The 19,694-nt window shown below is 44.0% G+C and overlaps 1 protein-coding gene and 1 pseudogene across 2 annotated transcripts in view; one reads left to right on the top strand and one right to left on the bottom strand.

The window, feature by feature from the left end:
- Positions 1 to 19,694, top strand: part of LOC311099871 — a 99,441-nt pseudogene that overhangs the window by 18,798 nt on the left and 60,949 nt on the right. The window lies entirely within an intron of this gene.
- Positions 1,279 to 14,476, bottom strand: LOC311099673 (vascular endothelial growth factor C-like). The gene is made up of 7 exons (XM_084140393.1): positions 13,894 to 14,476; positions 11,316 to 11,529; positions 6,541 to 6,731; positions 6,165 to 6,295; positions 4,874 to 4,977; positions 4,344 to 4,680; positions 1,279 to 2,050 (listed from the first exon to the last, which is right to left on the bottom strand). Exons 1-7 carry the CDS (start codon positions 13,990 to 13,992, stop codon positions 1,936 to 1,938), a joined length of 1,191 nt encoding a protein of 396 aa, XP_083996519.1. The 5' UTR covers positions 13,993 to 14,476; the 3' UTR covers positions 1,279 to 1,935.

Genomic DNA, 19,694 nt, shown 5'->3' with positions numbered 1-19,694 from the left:
GTGCATTTGGATGATCCAGAAGAGGATTGGGAGAATGTCATATGGTCAGATGAAGCCAAAATAGAACAGTTTGGTAAAAACTCAACTCGTCGTGTTTGGAGGACAAAGAATGCTGAGTTGCATCCAAAGAACACCATACCTACTGTGAAGCATGGGGGTGGAAACATCATGCTTTGGGGCTGTTTTTCTGCAAAGGGACCAGGACGACTGATCCGTGTAAAGGAAAGAATAAATGGGGCCATGTATCGTGAGATTTTGAGTGAAAACCTCCTTCCATCAGCAAGGGCATTGAAGATGAAACGTGGCTGGGTTTTTCAGCATGACAATGATCCCAAACACACCGCCCGGGCAACGAAGGAGTGGCTTCGTAAGAAGCATTTCAAGGTCCTGGAGTGGCCTAGCCAGTCTCCAGATCTCAACCCCATAGAAAATCTTTGAGTTGAAAGTCCGTGTTGCCCAGCGACAGCCCCAAAACATCACTGCTCTAGAGGAGATCTGCATGGAGGAATGGGCCAAAATACCAGCAACAGTGTGTGAAAACCTTGTGAAGACTTACAGAAAACGTTTGACCTGTGTCATTGCCAACAAAGGGTATATAACAAAGTATTGAGAAACTTTTGTTATTGACCAAATACTTATTTTCCACCATAATTTGCAAATAAATTCATTAAAAATCCTACAATGTGATTTTCTGGATTTTATTTTCTCATTTTGTCTGTCATAGTTGATGTGTACCTATGATAAAAATTACAGGCCTCTCTCATCTTTTTAAGTGGGAGAACTTGCACAATTGGTGGCTGACTAAATACTTTTTTCCCCACTGTATATCACCCTTGACAAAAAGTGAAGTCAACCGCGTAAAGTACTGTCCCTACTCTGTAGGCCTATGTATAAACCAAACTATTTGGATTATCACAAACAGAAGCTACTATCACTGAGTTTAGCTATGCAGTCCTGTGTCTGTACAGAGGGATGTGCTGTGGATGGCAGTTTCTACAGTCACAAGCCAGCCGAGAATTAGATCTCTCTGCAATTCACCTCGATATAGTGTTTATTGTTCCAAACACATAAGGCTGGTATGAGGAATTTGAGACAAAGGTCTTGGATCCATTTTCACTGCAATTGGCGTGTGTGTTTTCAATGCCTTTCTTTTGTGATTGGAGACATCACATCACACTCCATGGTGCCAGTCTGGTCTGGTTCCCAAAGTCTGTTGCCAAACTTCTTGACATGCAACCAATGCCCTTTCTAACACACTCTTATCAAACACACACCGTACACATTTACCAAAGCTAATCAAGTTTGTATTTTATTTTATCAATAGCATGTATATTAAATACGATACAAATAGGATAAGACATTTAAAAACACTTTTTTCATTTTTTCATAGGACAGTCACACGTTTTGTACAATACTGTATATGCATGGGTCTTACATTTCAGTCTTTTGTCTTCCTTCTCATGTCAGGGCGTTTCTTCCCAGTTACATCATGGCATTGTCATCTCAGAGAGCTGCAGGGTAACTTTCAATAAATATAAATGTCAGATCATCGAAAATGATTTCCTTTTATTGGAAAGAAATCGATTTTTTTTAAAACTCATTTTAACAGCCGCACATAATTCATCTGAGGCGGTGTCAATAATGTCCAGGCGGTGTCAATAATGTCCATGATTCACACCATGACCTGCAGTATCCAGGCGACTGCATCATTTTGATAAATGTGGAACGGCGAGTGTGCTTCCTTTTATGTTCCCTGGTCTGAAGATGGAGAGCTTTTTGATCATGGCCTATAAGGAGAATTTATAAAAAAAAGATTCCCCTAGTCTAGCCTCCATCTACCGGCTGTATATTGCAAACACACCGCCTCGTTTCCACCAAACAGTTACAGTACATTGGCCCTGGAGTTTGGCGCCAGTGCTGATAACACCAACTTTGTCAGTTCCACTCCCCTGACCTCATGTGGTTGGGTATGCACTGGCAGACGTAGTGGCTGTAGTAGAAGCCTGTTGGACAGTTGTTGCGTGGCTTTCTGCAGGGCAGCCGGTAACAGCTTGGTGGAGGGGAAGAGAAACAGACAGAACGGTTTGTTTTACATAATGTACTGTAGTTTCAATATAACTGTGGCCCATGTGCATGCCCCTGCGTGTATAGGCTACTTATGCGCGTGCGTGTAATCTGGGACCAATCCCCATAGCCGTAATGACTCTTTCCGGTGTGTGAAAAAAAAAATATCTCGCAGGAGAGGGGAATTCTGTGCTTACTGGAAAATCTCGTTACTCCATTCCAAAGTAATGTGTCAGGTGCCTTGCCTCAGCTTCATTTTAAGGGAAGGAAGCAGGATATTAATTCTCTCGCTAGAGTTGTTCTTCATATTAAAGCCTTATTATCGGGAAGTGGGAATAATATTTGTATAGTTATCGTTACGTTTAACAGATGTGCAGAACTGTGAACTATGTGAATTTGACGGTTCACTGAAATGTGTATTGCTCATTATACCCATACAGTATTTAACATGATACCATTCAGTATTTAACATGATACCATTCAGTATTTAACATGATACCATACAGTATTTAACATGATACCATACAGTATTTAACATGATACCATTCAGTATTTAACATGATACCATTCAGTATTTAATATTATACCATACAGTATTTAATATTATACCATACAGTATTTAACATTATACCATTCAGTATTTAACATTATACCATTCAGTATTTAAAATTATAAAGCGGATGGCTCGAGCCCTGAATGCTGATTGGCTGAAAGCCATAGTATATCAGACCGTATACCATGGGTATGACAAAAAAATAATTGTTACTGTTCTAATTATGTTGGTAACCAGTTTATAATAGCGTTGCGTTGTGCCTAAGAACAACCCTTTGCCGTGGTATATTGGCCATATACCACACCCCCTCAGGCCTTATTGCTTAATTATACCATACAGTATTTAACATTATACCATTCAGTATTTAAAGCTGCAATATGTAACCTTTTGAGCGACCCTACCAAATTTACATAGAAATGTGATTTATAGATCTGGCATTCTCATTGAAAGCAAGTCTAAGAAGCAGTAGATATCTTCTATGTGCACTATTTCTATGCTTCCCATTCAAAAGTTTCATTTTTGCGTCTTCTACTTTCGTTTTTGTACACCAGCTTCGAACAGCTGAAAATGCTATGTTTTTGGTTATTCAAAATACACTGTTCTCGGTTGCAACACTCACTACGAGTTCCAAACTGCCTCTGGAAGCAACGTCAGCACAATAACTGTTCGTCGGGAGCTTCATGAAATGGGTTTCCATGGCCGAGCAGCCGCACAAAAGCCTAAGATCACCACGTGTAATGCTAAGCGTTGGCTGGAGTGGTGTAAAGCCAGCCGCCTTGAACTCTGGAGCAGTGGAAACACGTTTTCTGGAGTGATGAATCACGCTGTACCATCTGGCAGTCCGGTGGACGAATCTGGGTTTGGCGGATGCCAGGAGAACCCTACCTGCCTGAATGCATAGTGCCAACTGTAAAGTTTGGTGGAGGAGGAATAATGGTCTGGGGTTGTTTTTCATGGTTGGGCTAGGCCCCTTAGTTCCAGTGAAGGGAAATCTTAACGCTACAGCCTACAATGACATTCTAGACGATTCTGTGCTTCCAACTGTGCTGGCAACAGTTTGGGGAAGGCCCTTTCCTGTTTCAGCATGACAATGCCCTCGTGCACAAAGCGAGGTCCATACAGAAATGGTTTGTCGAGATCGGTGTGGAAGAACTTGACTGGCCTGCACAGAGCCCTGACCTCAATCCCATCGAACACCTTTGGGATGAATTGGAACACCGACTGCGAGCCAGGCCTAATCGTCCAACATCAGTGCCCGACCTCACTAATAAACTAATACTCTTGTGGCTGAATGGAAGCAAGTCCTCGCAGCAATGTTCCAACATCTAGTGGAAAGCCTTCCCAGAAGAGTGGAGGCTGTTATAGCATCAAAGGGGGGGACGAACTCCATATTAATGCCCATGATTTTGGAATGAGATGTTTGCCGAGCAGGTGTCCACATACTTTTGGTCATGTAGTTTATATTTCACAGCGGTTTAGATGGTACAATGATTATCTTGTTGTGTTTTGCTCTTTTCAAATTAAATTAACTGTACCTATAACAGTAATAGCTTTTTGTTCCCAAGCTGTCCGATCCCACTTGGGTCAAACAACACGTATTATTACCTTGGCCACCGTGACAGCATCATAGTTCTGGGAAAAGTACTCGGGTGGTTTTCTATAAAGGTCTATGGGGACGTCCAGCATCATATGAAATGTCTTCTGTTTCTGTTGTACTATTTCTTACCTGCAGTTGTGTGCGTTGAACCTCTTGCCCTCTAGCAGGCAGGTCTGAGGGCTATCCCTGCACTGGCACAGGCACGTCTCTGGGTTGAGAGGCTGGCTACGGGGGCACTCTGCCCGGCACACACAGCCACACATCTCTGGGTCCCAGCGCTGGTTGGCTGGGCAGGTCACCAGGGTGGGCTGGTCCTCACAGAGACACTCACAGGACGCCTGGTCTAGACGCCAGCCCGGCCCACAGCTGGCCTCCGTCAGACCGTTCTGACAGACACACTCACAGCTGTCCTCGTCCAGGACTTTGTTGGGGCCACACAGCGCCAGCAAGGCCGACTCCAGGGGTTCTGCACCAGATGGTGGAGAGGAGAGATGCTATTGAGTGTCCCTTATTGACAGATGTCATGTGGTTTAGTACATTTCACTTCAATGTATATCGTCCTAATTTGCCAACTCTCTGACCTATGAGGTATCTCTGGGTGTTGGCGAACAGAAACGACTGTACTGGGGTTGTATGGGTATGGGGTCAGTTTAACTTACCCAGCTCTCTCTCAGAGAATAAGCTTGTGTCCATGGGAACACACAGGCAGCTGTTGGGGTCCCAGACCAGTCCTCTACTGCAGGGAACATCTGGCGGGGAACACCTGGAGAGGGAAGCAGGGACACACAGGCCAGGATCAGATCAGAGGTCTTTTCTTGGCTTAGGGGGGACTGCTTGGCTACTCTCACAAAGCATTCCTGTGAAGGGGTTGGACATCATGGGCAGTCTGTGGCTCCTCCCTGTGAGAGGGAACTCAATCCCCTGGCCCTCCTCCCTGTGAGAGGGAACTCAATCCCCTGGCCCTCCTCCCTGTGAGAGGGAACTCAATCCACTGGCCCTCCTCCCTGTGAGAGGGAACTCAATCCCCTGGCCCTCCTCCCTGTGAGAGGGAACTCAATCCCCTGGCCCTCCTCCCTGTAAGAGGGAACTCAATCCCCTGGCCCTCCTCCCTGCGAGAGGGAACTCAATCCCCTGGCCCTCCTCCCTATGACAGGGAACTCAATCCCCTGGCCCTCCTCCCTGCTGGCCTTGGCCTGGCAGACAGCCTACACACAACAGTCTGGAGCAGTTAGGCTGGACACAGGGAGAGGAGAGCAGGGGGAAACATGGCCTCTTCCACATGGCCTCAGTTCAAAGGCAAATGCACACGCAAAGCACTTTTGACCAAATATCTCATGATCTAGCTCATTCTCTTGCATCGCCACACCCTTGTTGCTGTCCACTTCAGATAGGATCAGATGGAAGGTCTCAGTATCCTTGGCTAAGTCAGTCAGCTATATTAGTACATTGCACCTTCTCACAAAGAATGTACATATACATTTTAGTAATTTAGCAAACGCTCTTATCCAGAGCGACTTAATAATATAATAATAATAAGCCATTTAGCAGACGCTTTTATCCAAAGCGACTTACAGTCATGTGCGCATACATTTTTACGTATGGGTGGTCATGGGGATCGAACCCACTACCCTGGCGTTTCAAGCGCCGTGCTCTACCAATTGAGCTACCGAGGACCACAGGAGCATAGACTTTCAGGAGGGTTAAGGGCCTTGCTCAAGGGCATATGGACAGAATTTTCACTTAGATGGCTCGGGGAGTCGAACCAGCGACCTTTTGGTTACTTGCCCAACGCTCTTAGCCGCTGGGCTACCTACCTAAAATATGATGAACCAAACATACTTCCTTAAAAACTGTATTGCTTAATGATAATTAAGTGTGTGTGTGTGTGTGTGTACACATTGTATCTGGATCGGCAGGGGCAGATGTGACTACTCCTCACTACTCACTCACACGGTGAGGTGGGCTGCGGCGGCCCTCCTGATGACAGAGTGCAGGGGCCTCTTGGACAGACACCCACAGGACGTGTGGTTGACGAACGCCACCATCACCACAGAGCGTTCACGGTGAGTTAACTCCACCAGCTGAGTCCACAGGAGAAACAACACTGTGTCAATGACTAAAGTTTCGGATGTGGTCTCTCTTATATCCTTTCTTACAGTGTACTATGAAACTACAACGCACTTAAATATATATGTTGAAACATGTTAATAGAATGTACTTACTAGATGTATTACAGTGTTACTACACAGGCATAAGAGCAACTTTACTTGAGTGTTAGCATCGTTAAACATTTTGAATGATGTCTAGTTTGTCCTCTGTTGCTCACCGTCTTGTTGCTGTAAGTATAGCTGGTGTTGGTGCAGTAAAGACCCTCGTGGGTACAGCAGCCCCCGCAGCGGTGCACAGACACACAGCGAGGCACGTAGAAGTGACTGGTGCTCTCTGGGTACTCTTTAGACACCTCCAGACACACCTCCCGAGGGGCACACATGGTACGCTGGATCTCCTCCAGAATGACTGGGGATGAATGGAGGAACATTAACAGACTGGTTATCAGGTAGGATTGGAGGGACATTAACAGACTGGTTATCAGGTATGATTGGAGGGACATGAACCGAGACAGATTATCAGGGATGAATGGAGGAACATTAACAGACAGGTTATCAGGGATATAGAGAATATCCTGACTGATATGAAATAGAATAGAACATCAGGAACATTCTGTTCTTGACCATCTTAAGTCACCCATCTAATAATGCTGCTGCATTAGGATTAGGCTATGTTGCTGAGGTAATTGGTTGGTTGCAACATCAAAGACATCGTCCCCACACCTACAATTAGATTTTTTGTAATGATTAATTTTATTTTGGAAAGCCCATCCCAATAACCACAGAGCCACCCAATAAGCCACATTATGTTGGAAATATAAGATTCATGTCATTTTATAAAATATTTAATTCAACAAATAATTTCCTTTTTAGTGCAATTTCTGTTGTCAGATGACCACCATACATAATTATGTGAAATTTGTCTCGGCAACTCAATATGAGAAAAACAGACAGTTTTATTTTTATTTATTTATTTATTTATTTCACCTTTATTTAACCAGGTAAGCCAGTTGAGAACAAGTTCTCATTTACAACTGCGACCTGGCCAAGATAAAGCAAAGCAGTGTTTAGCAACATGAGTGAAGGAGGCTTTGTTGTGAAATAGGAAGCCGATTCTAGATTTAACTTTGGATTGGAGATGCTTAATGTGAGTCTGGAAGGAGAGTTTACAGTCTAATCAGACACCTAGGTACCTGTAGTTGTCCACATATTCTAAGTCAGACCCGCCGAGAGTAGTGATTCTAGTCGGGCGGGCGGGTGCAAGCAGCGTTCGATTGAAGAGCATGCATTTAGTTTTACTAGCATTTAAGAGCAGTTGGAGGCTACAGAAGGAGTGTTGTATGGCATTGAAGCACGGACGCAGGCAATGAGGCAGTGATCGCTGAGATCCTGGTTGAAGACAGCGGAGGTGTATTTAGAGGGTAAATAGTCAGGATGATATCTATGAGGGTGCCCATGTTTACAGATTTAGGGTTGTACCTGGTAGGTTCCTTGATAATTTGTGTGAGATTGAGGGCATCTAGTTTAGATTGTAGGATTTTAGATTGTGTTAAGAGTGATTGTCTCCTGAGTGGCGCAGTGGTCTAAGGCACTGCATCGCAGTGCTAACTGTGTCACTAGAGATCCTGGTTCGAATCCAGGCTCTGTCGCAGCCGGCCGCGACCGGGAGACTCATGGGCGGCGCACAATTGGCCCAGCGTCGTCCAGGATAGGGGAGGGAATGGCCGGCAGGGATGTAGCTCAGTTGATAGAGCATGGCGTTTGCAACGCCAGGGTTGTGGGTTCGATTCCCACAGGGGGCCTGTATAAAAAAAATATATATATGTAAGTCGCTCTGGATAAGAGCGTCTGCTAAATGACTAAAATGTAATGTAATGTAAATGTTAAGCATATCCCAGTTTAGGTCACCAAGCAGTACGAACTCTGAGAATAGATGGGGGGCAAGCAATTCACATATGGTGTCCAGGGCACAACTGGGGGCTGAGCAAGCGGCAACAGTGAGAGACTTATTTCTGGAAAGGTGGATTTTTAGAAGTAGAAGCTCAAACTGTTTGGGCACAGACCTGGATAGTATGATAGCCTGCAGAGCTCTATCTCTACAGTAGATTGCAACTCCGCCCCCTTTGGCAGGTCTATCTAGACGGAAAATGTATTTCGGGATGGACATTTCTGAATTTTTGGTGGCCTTCCTAAGCCAGGATTCAGACACTGCTAGAACATCAGGGTTGGCAGAGTGTGCTAACGCAGTGAATAACTCAAACTTAGGGAGGAGGCTTCTGATGTTAACATGCAAGAAACCAAGGCTTTTACAGTTACAGAAGTCAACAAATGATAGCGCCTGGGGAGTAGGAGTGATACTGGGGGCTAAAGGACCTGGGTTAACCTCTACATCACCAGAGGAACAGAGGAGGAATAGAATAAGGATATGGCTAAAGGCTTTAAGAACTGGTCTTCTAGTGCTTTGGGTACAGAGAATAAAGGGGCAGATTTCCGGGCGTTGTAGAATAGATTCAGGGCATTATGTACAGATAAGGATATGGAAGGATATGAGTACAGTGGAGGTAAACCTAAGCATTGGGTAACGATGAAAGAGATAGCATCACTGGAGGTACCGATTGAGCCGGTCTCCGAGTGTATGGGGGGTGGGACAAAGGAGCTATCTGAGGCAGGTTGAGTGGGACTGGGGGCTCTACAGTGAAATAATACAATAAGAACTAACCCAAACAGCAATAGGCAAGGCATATTGACATGGGAGAGAGACATAACGCAATCACAGGTGTTATTCGAGAGAGCTAAGACAACAACTAGTAATGGCGACGAAAGTTTGGGCTGAGGATAAACAGATAAACAGGACAGGGTACCGTGTAAAGGAACAGTCCAGCAGGCATCAGCTGTGCAGCTGAGTGATCATAAGGTCCAGTGAACAGCAATAGGTGAGTCCGGGAGCAGTTCATAGGCTGCTACAGCACAGGCAAGCAGGAGGCACGGCTGTTGTTTGCCTGTGCTAGCGGGCCGGGGCTAGCAGATGGATCTTCGTGGTCGTCGCAACGGGAAGTCTGTTGAAACCACATCAGATGATTATGTCGGCAGACCAGTCGTGATGGATCGGCGGGGCTCCGTGTCGACACTAGGAGGTCCCGTCCGGTTGACAGAGAGGTAGATAGCCGGGAGATGGGCCTGGCTCAAGGCTAGCTCAAGGCTAACTGGTGCATCGGGACAGTGGTGATTATCCAACAACGGCTATTTGGTTGCAGCTAGCTGGTGCTTCGGGACAGTGGTGATTAGCCAACAACAGCCATTCGGTTGCAGCTAGCTAGTTGCGATGATCCAGTGTTAAGGTCCAGTGATTCAGTGATTCCGGCAGAAAATCCTATATGCTCTGGGTCGATAGCACTCTGTGCAGACCGATAATTGTCCAGGCTAGAGCTGGCTGGTAGGTAGTGCAGGCCACGGACAGTGGTGAAGACCGCTAACGGTGGCTAATAGCAAGTAGATGGCTGGCTAGTTTCAGCCGGAGGTTCTTGATAAAAGGTATAAAGAAATAATAGAATCCGTTCCACATTGGGTGAGGCGGGTTGCAGGAAACTATATTTAGTTAAAGGATGGAAAGTGAGATAGAGAAATATATACGAAAAAAAAGACTAAAAAACTAAAAAACTGGCTATTTACACGAGGACACAACAGAACACACGACCGCACTGCTACGCCATCTTGGACACAATAGGTGTGTTACCTCAAGTCCGCCACCAGGTACTCAAAGAGAGGATAATGAGAAAAGCTAACCATCAATGATACGACCTTTTAAACTTTATAGCGTCTGTCCAATAAACTTCCATTATATTGTCTGGGGAAAAGGACTGTCACGATCGTCGTAGTGAATAGACCAAGGCGCAGCGTGATGAACGAACATGTTTAACTTTATTATCTTTAGTGATAATAGACAACAAAACAAGAAACGACTCGTGAAGTCCACGGTAACAATGACCAACACGGAACAAGAACCCACAAACACAAAGGGAAAACAGACAGTTTAAATATGGCTCCCAATCAGAGACAACCAACGACAGCTGACACTCGTTGCCTCTGATTGGGAGTCACTCTAGCCAACATAGAAATAAACACAACAGAACTACCAACATAGAAATAAACACATAGAATGAACACACCCTGGCTCAACATATAGAGTCCCAGAGCCAGGGTGTGACAAGGACTCAATAGGTGTGTTACCGTTACTGTACCTGCTATTTCATCTTGGGATGTCTCTTGTAAAGTATCATTGTGAAATGTCTTCGAATTCAATATGGCCTCCTTCTGACTGGCATTTGGTCGTGGTCGATTGTCCGGCATGAGTGGTTTCTTTAGAAGAGCTTTAATCACTGGGTCTGATTGGTTTCTTTAGAAGAGCTTTAGTTACTGGGTCGGATTGGTTTCTTTAGAAAAGCTTTAGTCACTGGATCTGATTTCTTTGAATTGTTTCTGGCATCATTTCATGGAGGTTGGGTATGGTCAATGAAAGACAATGGAGCAAGATCAACAGTTGTGTAATGTGCCGTTTCTACCACTTAGCATCAGGAGGGAACTGAGGTCAGGCCACCTTATATCATTGTCCTTTATGTTGTAGTGGTCCACTCAGCTCTCCAGGAATACCTACATCTTCTGGGATGAGCTCCTGTGATCAGGAAGCAGACACAGCTATTCTGTGCTGACACCCTGAATCTCTGCGTTAAACTGGAGCACACAGCAAGAGAACACACATTCTCTAATGAGTGGGGAGGGGGGGAGTGAGGGGCCTCTTTAACTGTTAGGAAAATAAACAAAGGCCTTTCTCTCTCCTTTTAACAAAGACACACAGCTGTACTGCTCCCATCTGTGGGTTTGGGGAAAGAGAAATGGGGTTATCACGCTAACATTTGCCCCCTGTGGGATGGGAAGACAACTTTCTCTCTCTATTGGTGTAGGCTGTTATGAGGGCCAATCAACTGAAGAGCCTTACCGTCAATGGTGCCATCAGACTTGTACAGTGCCTTCTCCCTTGTCTTGCCCCAGGCCCAGACATCGTCTTCAGCATGGAGAGGAGGGGAGGTGCGGTGGGCTTTCCTGCGTAGGCAGTGCTGCACCAGACTGTACTCTGGGTACAGCAGCTCCACCAGCTCGTCCACATTGGACACTGTGTCTAAACCACTGAGGCCCTCCACAACCAGTGGGGCCTGTCGAGGAACAAAATGAACTATGAGAACAACAAATTAATGTATTTGATCTAACAAAATTCAATTACAAATAATTCAGTTGATCATGCACTACAATATTTTATCTAAAGATGACAGATGAGTATCTCAACAGAGTTTATTGAGTATCTCAACAGAGTTTATTGAGCGTCTCAACAGAGTTTATTGAGTGTCTCAACAGAGTTTATTGAGCGTCTCAACAGAGTGTATTGAGCGTCTCAACAGAGTTTATTGAGCGTCTCAACAGAGTTTATTGAGCGTCTCAACAGAGTGTATTGAGCGTCTCAACAGAGTTTATTGAGCGTCTCAACAGAGTTCCTCAACAGAGTTTATTGAGCGTCTCAACAGAGTTTATTGAGCATCTCAACAGAGTTTATTGAGCGTCTCAACAGAGTTTATTGAGCGTCTCAACAGGGTGTATTGAGCGTCTCAACAGGTTTATTGAGCGTCTCAACAGAGTGTATTGAGCGTCTCAACAGAGATGATTGAGTATCTCAACAGAGTTTATTGAGCGTCTCAACAGAGTTTATTGAGCGTCTCAACAGAGTTTATTGAGTGTCTCAACAGAGTTTATTGAGCGTCTCAACAGAGTGTATTGAGTGTCTCAACAGAGTTTATTGAGCGTCTCAACAGAGTTTATTGAGCGTCTCAACAGAGTTTATTGAGCGTCTCAACAGAGTTTATTGAGCGTCTCAACAGAGTGTATTGAGCGTCTCAACAGAGTTTATTGAGCGTCTCAACAGGGTGTATTGAGCGTCTCAACAGAGTTTATTGAGTGTCTCAACAGGGTGTATTGAGCGTCTCAACAGAGTTTATTGAGCGTCTCAACAGGGTGTATTGAGCGTCTCAACAGTGTGTATTGAGCGTCTCAACAGGGTGTATTGAACGTCTCAACAGGGTGTATTGAACGTCTCAACAGGGTGTATTGAACGTCTCAACAGGGTGTATTGAGCTTCTCAACAGGGTGTATTGAACGTCTCAACAGGGTGTATTGAACGTCTCAACAGGGTGTATTGAGTGTCTCAACAGAGTGTATTGAGTATCTCAACAGAGTGTGTTGAGTATCTCAACAGAGGTTATTGAGTATCTCAACAGAGTGTATTGAGTATCTTAACAGAGTGTATTGAGTATCTTAACAGAGTTTTTTGAGTGTCTTTACAGTGTTGTTGTTGTATCTCTCTGAGTTTTGGTAAAGCTAGACTGGTACTTTATCAGGGAAACTGAGCCAGTATGGGAAAACTAAGCAATGCAAGATCATCTTTTTTCCATTGAGATTAGCCAAGTTCTTTCTTTGAGAATAGGAACAAGGTTATTATGTCTGTTACAATCAAAGTTCTGCGTATTCCGATGAAAGCCTTGAGTTCACTATCGGACTATATATAAAAGTCCACATCCCACTAAACAACATATATATATATATATATATATATATATATATATATATATATATATATATATATATATATATATATATATATATATAGCTGCTTCTTATGTTGTTTAGTGGGATGTGGACTTTTATGTAACCCGTTTGTGTGATGTCGGATCCACTGGACTTGGAACGTGCAAATGTCATCCCTTGTGGCTGACCTTAAGCTATCGCTCATATCACCTAACACGAGGCCATCCCCTTGGCAACATGAGGTCATGACTGACCAATAGATAAACAGTGCATCCATCCCACATGATCTGGCATATTCTTCAGAGTGAATGTTTGTCATCACACCCAACCTATTGTCAGTTTACCTCACAATTTAAACAACGTAGCCACAACTCTGAATGGCTCTTGAGTCAATTGTAACCATAAAAAGTCACTTTGCTTGTGTTTCAAACAAATCCTCACTGGACTCTATTGTCTAATTGGACAATCCCTCAGTCCCTCTCTCCATTCAACCTTTTCAAAGGCAGACATGTCTGTCTAAAGGTATGGCCTACCACCCTCAACAGGGAAAATAGACATGCACAGCATGATTTATTCATTCATTCACCTTCAATGACGCACAATGTAGCCACAGAGGAGGAGGTTTTATTGTCAAATAAAGACACACCCACTATAGTGAAACCAACAACTAAGCCCTGAGTAAGGAGTGTGGGAAACTGCCTGTCTTGTCTGTTTATTGAATGATAGAGATCACTTTAGTCAACAAACTGATTGTCAACAAACTGATGTAGTCAACAACACTAGTCTAATACTTTCACAGGCCTATTTCTGTACTGAAATCAGAGTTCTGTGCATAATAAAGGTTCACCATGCAGAAAAGCGTAATCTGGTGAATTCTTATCTGTACCGTTAACGTACTATATGACACATAATCCAAGAGCAGCAACCGGTTATTAGTTACTCACCTCTGTTTCCTCCTCGCCTGGGTAATACTCATCATAGTCATATCCATGAGTGAGATTGGTGACATTGAGAATCCATATGACTAAAGATAACATCCACATAGTGTGTCGTTGATGATAGGGGGAGCAGGAGGAGGACGAGGGGGAGATGATGAAGGATCAGCTAATGCCCCACAGTTGAACTCTCATCCCACAGAGCACGAGGATTTCCTCTTCCCCTAGCCAGGAACGGACCTTGAGTAAAATGAGGCCCGTAGAGTGCCTTTCAAACACAGCATTTTCCCCCAGGAAGGATCTTCTTCCACTTCATACAGCATGTATCATTGTGTTCTTTCCAAGTGTTTCCATCGCTACTCCCTTGAAACCTCTGCCATCGAGTTTCCCTCTGAAGGCTTTGTATTTGGAATCAGATTCTTTGTAGGTTAGGTTAACCAGAAAAGAGGTGTAGAGATTGAGAGGACAGGTCCCATAGACGTCCTGCAGGTCCAGATGTGGTGAGAGAGTGCAGTCTGTCTCATGTGAAGCTGGAGTACAGAGGAGGTGAGGGCAGACATGTGTGACAGCAGACAGGCTCCCTCGGTAGAGTGCACTCCTCTCTCTCTCTCCCACTCTCTCTATTTTGGGAGGAGCTGCCACCGCCTCTCCAGACTGGGAGTTAGCATGTGTGTGTGTCTGCCTTAGCCTGAGAGAGCCGTGTGTCTCTGAGCTTATTGAGCACGCTTTTTAAGGTGCTATATTTTCCGTACCTGGAATATCTGTATGTTCAAACGCTCACTCTGTATATTTCCCTATAACATGCTGAGGCAATGTGGTTTTCCAGGAAGGTGTTCATATCTGGCTTGTCCTTCTCTCTTATCACCATACCACCTGGCCTCCTGCCTCTCAGGCTGGTCTACTGTACTGCTCTGTATAGAGCACCTGGCCTCCTGCCTCTCAGGCTGGTCTACTGTGCTGCTCTGTATAGAGAACCTGGCCTCCTGCCTCTCAGGCTGGTCTACTGTGCTGCTCTTTATAGAGAACCTGGCCTCCTGCCTCTCAGGCTGGTCTACTGTGCTGCTCTTTATAGAGAACCTGGCCTCCTGCCTCTCAGGCTGGTCTACTGTGCTGCTCTGTATAGAGAACCTGGCCTCCTGCCTCTCAGGCTGGTCTACTGTACTGCTCTGTATAGAGCACCTGGGTCTCATGCCTCCTCAGGCTGGTCTACTGTGCTGCTCTGTATAGATAACCTGGCCTCCTGCCTCTCAGGCGGGTCTACTGTTCTGCTCTGTATAGAGAACCTGGCCTCCTGCCTCTCAGGCTGGTCCACTGTGCTGCTCTGTATAGAGCACCTGGCCTCCTGCCTCTCAGGCGGGTCTACTGTTCTGCTCTGTATAGAGGGGAGAAGCAGAAGCACTCATTCTATGATTCAATGCTCTGAAACAGCACATACTAAACTGCATGATGTCCTTATGGCTACATGCTGTATGATGGTCTACTATCCTCCTCGACCCTCCCATCGCCAACAGGCTACAGTAAACTTTAGATATGTCTTGCCTGTCTTCGTAAATCACCCTGTTCCGCTTTACCCTTGATCTGTACCTTTCACCCTTTTTCAGCATTTCCGTGGGTGTCAGTGCTGGCATGGTGATCTGTGGAGTGAATATTCCTACGACTACAATGTTTCTTTTGGATGATTGAGCAACAGAAAGAGTTGAACGGTAATAGGGCTGTTTATGAGTTAGGATGCTGTATGAAATGATTTTCTAATTTTTGGTCCCCTGGTATTGACGCAATGCTCTTTAATCAATGTCTCAATGCAATGTAAGAGTTGATGCAATCTCACATCTTACTTGTTGAATGCTTGAGTCCCCCTAGTGTACAACTGCTGTACGTCCGTCGTCATGCTGCTGGCAACCAGCCCCCCAGGCAGCAATGCAGCCAGGCAGCGAGCACAGCTCAGCACTGACCAGCCACAGTCATTTCTCTTAATGAGCTCAATCCTCCCAAGCAGGGGCAATGGTCACCCACCCTGCTCTTAACGAACATCTCCCCATCTACATGATCTGGCTCATGCCTTTCTCCCACGGCCGGAACACTCATTTCCTCCCAACAACTGCTCTGTTTCCCCCCATTGTTTTCTGCTGAGTGATAGAGACATAGCCTGGAGTTTGTATGGACAGCTGGTGGTTTTCAAACTGAGACACTCACCTAACAAACTGTATTACTGGAGTCTTCTGTATATGCATTGTCTCTAGTTGGAGCAGGAGACTAAGGCAATGGAAGAGGAATGAATGGTATTGCATTGTTCCATGATCTCTCCCATAACATCAACAGTGTGAAAGCCAGCAGCTGGCCATTGTATACTGTAAGCTTAGCAGCTCTTTATTGGGACAACCAAGATTTGTCCAGTTTGTAGACTCTAGACAACATTATGCATGGCACAATAGTGATGATGTGCTCTTCTCTCAGCCACGTAGCTCTCTTTTCTCGACATACCTCTCTTTAATTGTTGAACACCACATTACAGTGGATGTATGGTGAATGTAAAAATTATATGAATACAAATCCTGTTTTTAATGTGGCCCAGAGTGCTGGAGGCAGATTTTCCAGTGCACAGTAGCAGGTCTTGTCAGTGCATATCTGAGATATCTGCCTGCGCATTAAATCTCTTACGATTGGGGACGTGTTGGAGCTTGCGCCTAACGCAACTCAGAAACGTGAACTCTCCTATGAGGCAAAGACTAAAGGTGTGAAGGAAGAGGAAGTCCAATATTCGTCACAGTGCTAACGTTCGAGTCTGAGAACGAACTAGATGTGGCTAACGGTCAGCTAGGTCGCTATACATTTACTATGTTATGTCTAGTTTATGAGACCAGGCTGTGCAGACAGACAAAGGTTGCAGGTTAGACATGAGAACAAGGCGGAAGGAAGCTATTCAGATCTATGCTAAGACCCAGTAAATCTCTGTGATGTGACAGGCAGACAGCTCCCAGGAACCTCCTCCGGGCTCTGGATTTACTGGCAGGAAACTCAATGGAATGTTGTGTTTCTCCCACATAAACTGTAGGCCATGGCCTGGGGCCCTCAATGCGTTCATAGATAAAACATTAACCTAAACCCACATGCCAATGTAATAGCACCAAGACTAGTACGGATCCATGTTACCGTATGTACTCATTAGAGATGGATGATTCAGATTTCAGATGGCAACTCTTGAAAGGGAAGACATTATTTGTATTATTATTATTATTCATTCTTTTTATAGGGGGTAGATCAGCTTTAATATTGCAGATAGATTGTAACTTCCATCAATGTAATTATTTGGCTTTGTTTTTAAATGCGACCCGTTACAGGAAGCTAGGCGTACAGTTGCTTGCGAAAGTATTCACCCCCCTTGGCATTTTTCCTATTTTGTTGCCTTACAACCTGGAATTAAAATTGATTTTTGGGGGGTTTATATCATTTGATTTACACAACACTTTGAAGATGCAAAATATTTTTTTATGTGAAACAAAAAAAAGAAAACTGAAAACATGTCTCAATAAGCTTGGCACATCTAGCCACTGGGATTTTTGCCCATTCTTCAAGGAAAAACTGCTCCAGTTCCTTCAAGTTGGATGGGTTCCGCTGGTGTACAGCAATCTTGAAGTCATACCACAGATTCTCAATTGGAATGAGGTCTGGCCTTTGACTAGTCCATTCCAAGACATTTAAATGTTTCCACTTAAAACACTTGAGTGTTGCTTTAGCAGTATGCTTAGGGTCATTGTCCTGCTGGAATGTGTACCTCCGTCCCAGTCTCAAATCTCTGGAAGACTGAAACAGGTTTCCCTCAAGAAAATCCCTGTATTTAGCACCATCCATCATTCCTTCAATTCTGACCAGTTTCCCAGTCCCTGCTGATGAAAAACATCCCCACAGCATGATGCTGTTGTTCTCGGGGTAATGAGAGGTGTTGGGTTTGCGCCAGACATAGCGTTTTCCTTGATGGCCAAAAAGCTCAATTTTAGTCTCATCTGACCAGAGTACCTTCTTCCATATGTTTGGGGAGTCTCCCACATGCCATTTGGCGAACACCAAACGTGTTTGCTTATTTTTTTCTTTAAGCAATGGCTTTTTTCTGGCCACTCTTCCATAAAGCCCAGCTCTGTGGAGTGTACGGCTTAAAGTGGTCCCATGGACAGATACTCCAATCTCCGCTGTGGAGCTTTGCAGCTCCTTCAGGGTTATCTTTGGTCTCTTTGTTGCCTCTCTGACTAATGCCCTCCTTGCCTGGTCCATGAGTTTTGGTTGGCGGCCCTCTCTTGGCAGGTTTGTTGTGGTGCCATATTCTTTCCATTTTTTAATAATGGATTTAATGGTGCTCTGTGGGATGTTCAAAGTTGTGGATAATTTTTTTATAACCCAACACTGATCTGTACTTCTCCACAACGTTGTCCCTGACCTGTTTGGAGAGCTCCTTGGTCTTCATGGTGCTGCTTGCTTGGTGGTTCGTCTTGCTTAGTGGTGTTGCAGACTCTGGGGCCTTTCAGAACATGTGTATATATTCTGAGATCATGTGACACTTAAATTCCACACAGGTGGACTTTATTTAACTAATTATGTGACTTCTGAAGGTAATTGGTTGCACCAGATCTTATTTAGGGGCTTCATAGCAAAGGGGGTGAATACATATGCACGCACCACTTTTCCATTATTTATTTTTTGGGACTATTTTGTGTATGTCCATTACATGAAATCCAAATAAAAATCAATTTAAATGACAGGTTGTAATGCAACAAAATAGGAAAAACGCCAAGGGGGATGAATACTTTTGCAAGGCACTGTATGTCGGACGTCACTTATTCACAGAAGAGGCATTTATTTTACTATTTATTTTATAAATGTTTTATGCGTTTTTTTGCAGAGATGCCATTTGGAACATGTGAACTTTCATGTGCCTTAAAAATAAACTTGTATTCCATCTGTAATTACGAATAAAATAGTTTAATTACAAGCCCAGTTGGTTTAGCCACGGAAAAAGATGGTCTGGACATGCCGGGAGATGTGTTCTTGTGGAGTTCACAGTACAGCTATATGGACACTCAATCATTACGGTATTTTTTATTGGTAAATTTACAAACATATATAATGATAAATAGACTTGAAACTTGTATCTCATTATGGTGTATGGTGAAATAAGTATAGCCAGTTATAATTGTAATGGCTTAGCTGATAATAACAAAAGAAGAACAATATTTACATGGCTCAAAGAGAAGGAATATAATATCTATTGTTTACAGGAAACTCATTCAACAATTCGAGATGAAGTAGCGTGGAAAAAAGTATGGGGGGGGGGGGAATATACTTCTCCCATGGGCAAAGAAATTCAAAAGGGGTGATGATATTAATTAATAGTAATTTCGATTCGAATGTGCAAATTGTCCAAATAGATACGCAAGGTAGATGGATTATTTTAAATATGTTATTGGACCATAAACAGATATGGCTCATTAACCTTTACGGACCAAATAATGATGATCCACAATTCTTTGACAATATATATAATAAATTATCAACCCTGCAAGCAATTCAAGACAATATTATTATGGTGGGGGATTATAATACTGTTTTAAATAGCTAAATTGACCGTAAAGGAAATCACACCACAAACAATCACCCACATGCTCTTAAGGAAATTGTGAATGTCATGGATACGTTAGAACTAGTAGATATATGGAGGCTTAAATATACTGATCTAGTGAGATATACATATTCTCGTTGGCACCAAAAGTAAAAAAAGTGTTGATAGGGGACAGAATGCGGTCGGACCATCATATAATAGG

The sequence above is a fragment of the Coregonus lavaretus genome (assembly GCF_964263955.1).
Source record: "Coregonus lavaretus genome assembly, chromosome: 24".
NCBI lineage: Eukaryota > Metazoa > Chordata > Actinopteri > Salmoniformes > Salmonidae > Coregonus > Coregonus lavaretus.
The sequence above is the reverse complement of the archived record's forward strand: the minus strand, read 5'-3'. Positions and strand labels throughout refer to the sequence as shown.

What these genes read in the sequence shown, in the direction of transcription:
- LOC311099673 (XM_084140393.1), bottom strand. Translation starts at nt 13,992, where the DNA reads ATGTGGATGTTATCTTTAGTCATATGGATTCTCAATGTCACCAATCTC. An exon ending in ATTCTCTGAGAGAGAGCTGG is followed by an intron (nt 4,681 to 4,873) that starts GTAAGTTAAACT and finishes CATCTGGTGCAG; the next exon opens with AACCCCTGGAGTCGGCCTTG. An exon ending in TTCAACGCACACAACTGCAG is followed by an intron (nt 2,051 to 4,343) that starts GTAAGAAATAGT and finishes CCCTCCACCAAG; the next exon opens with CTGTTACCGGCTGCCCTGCA.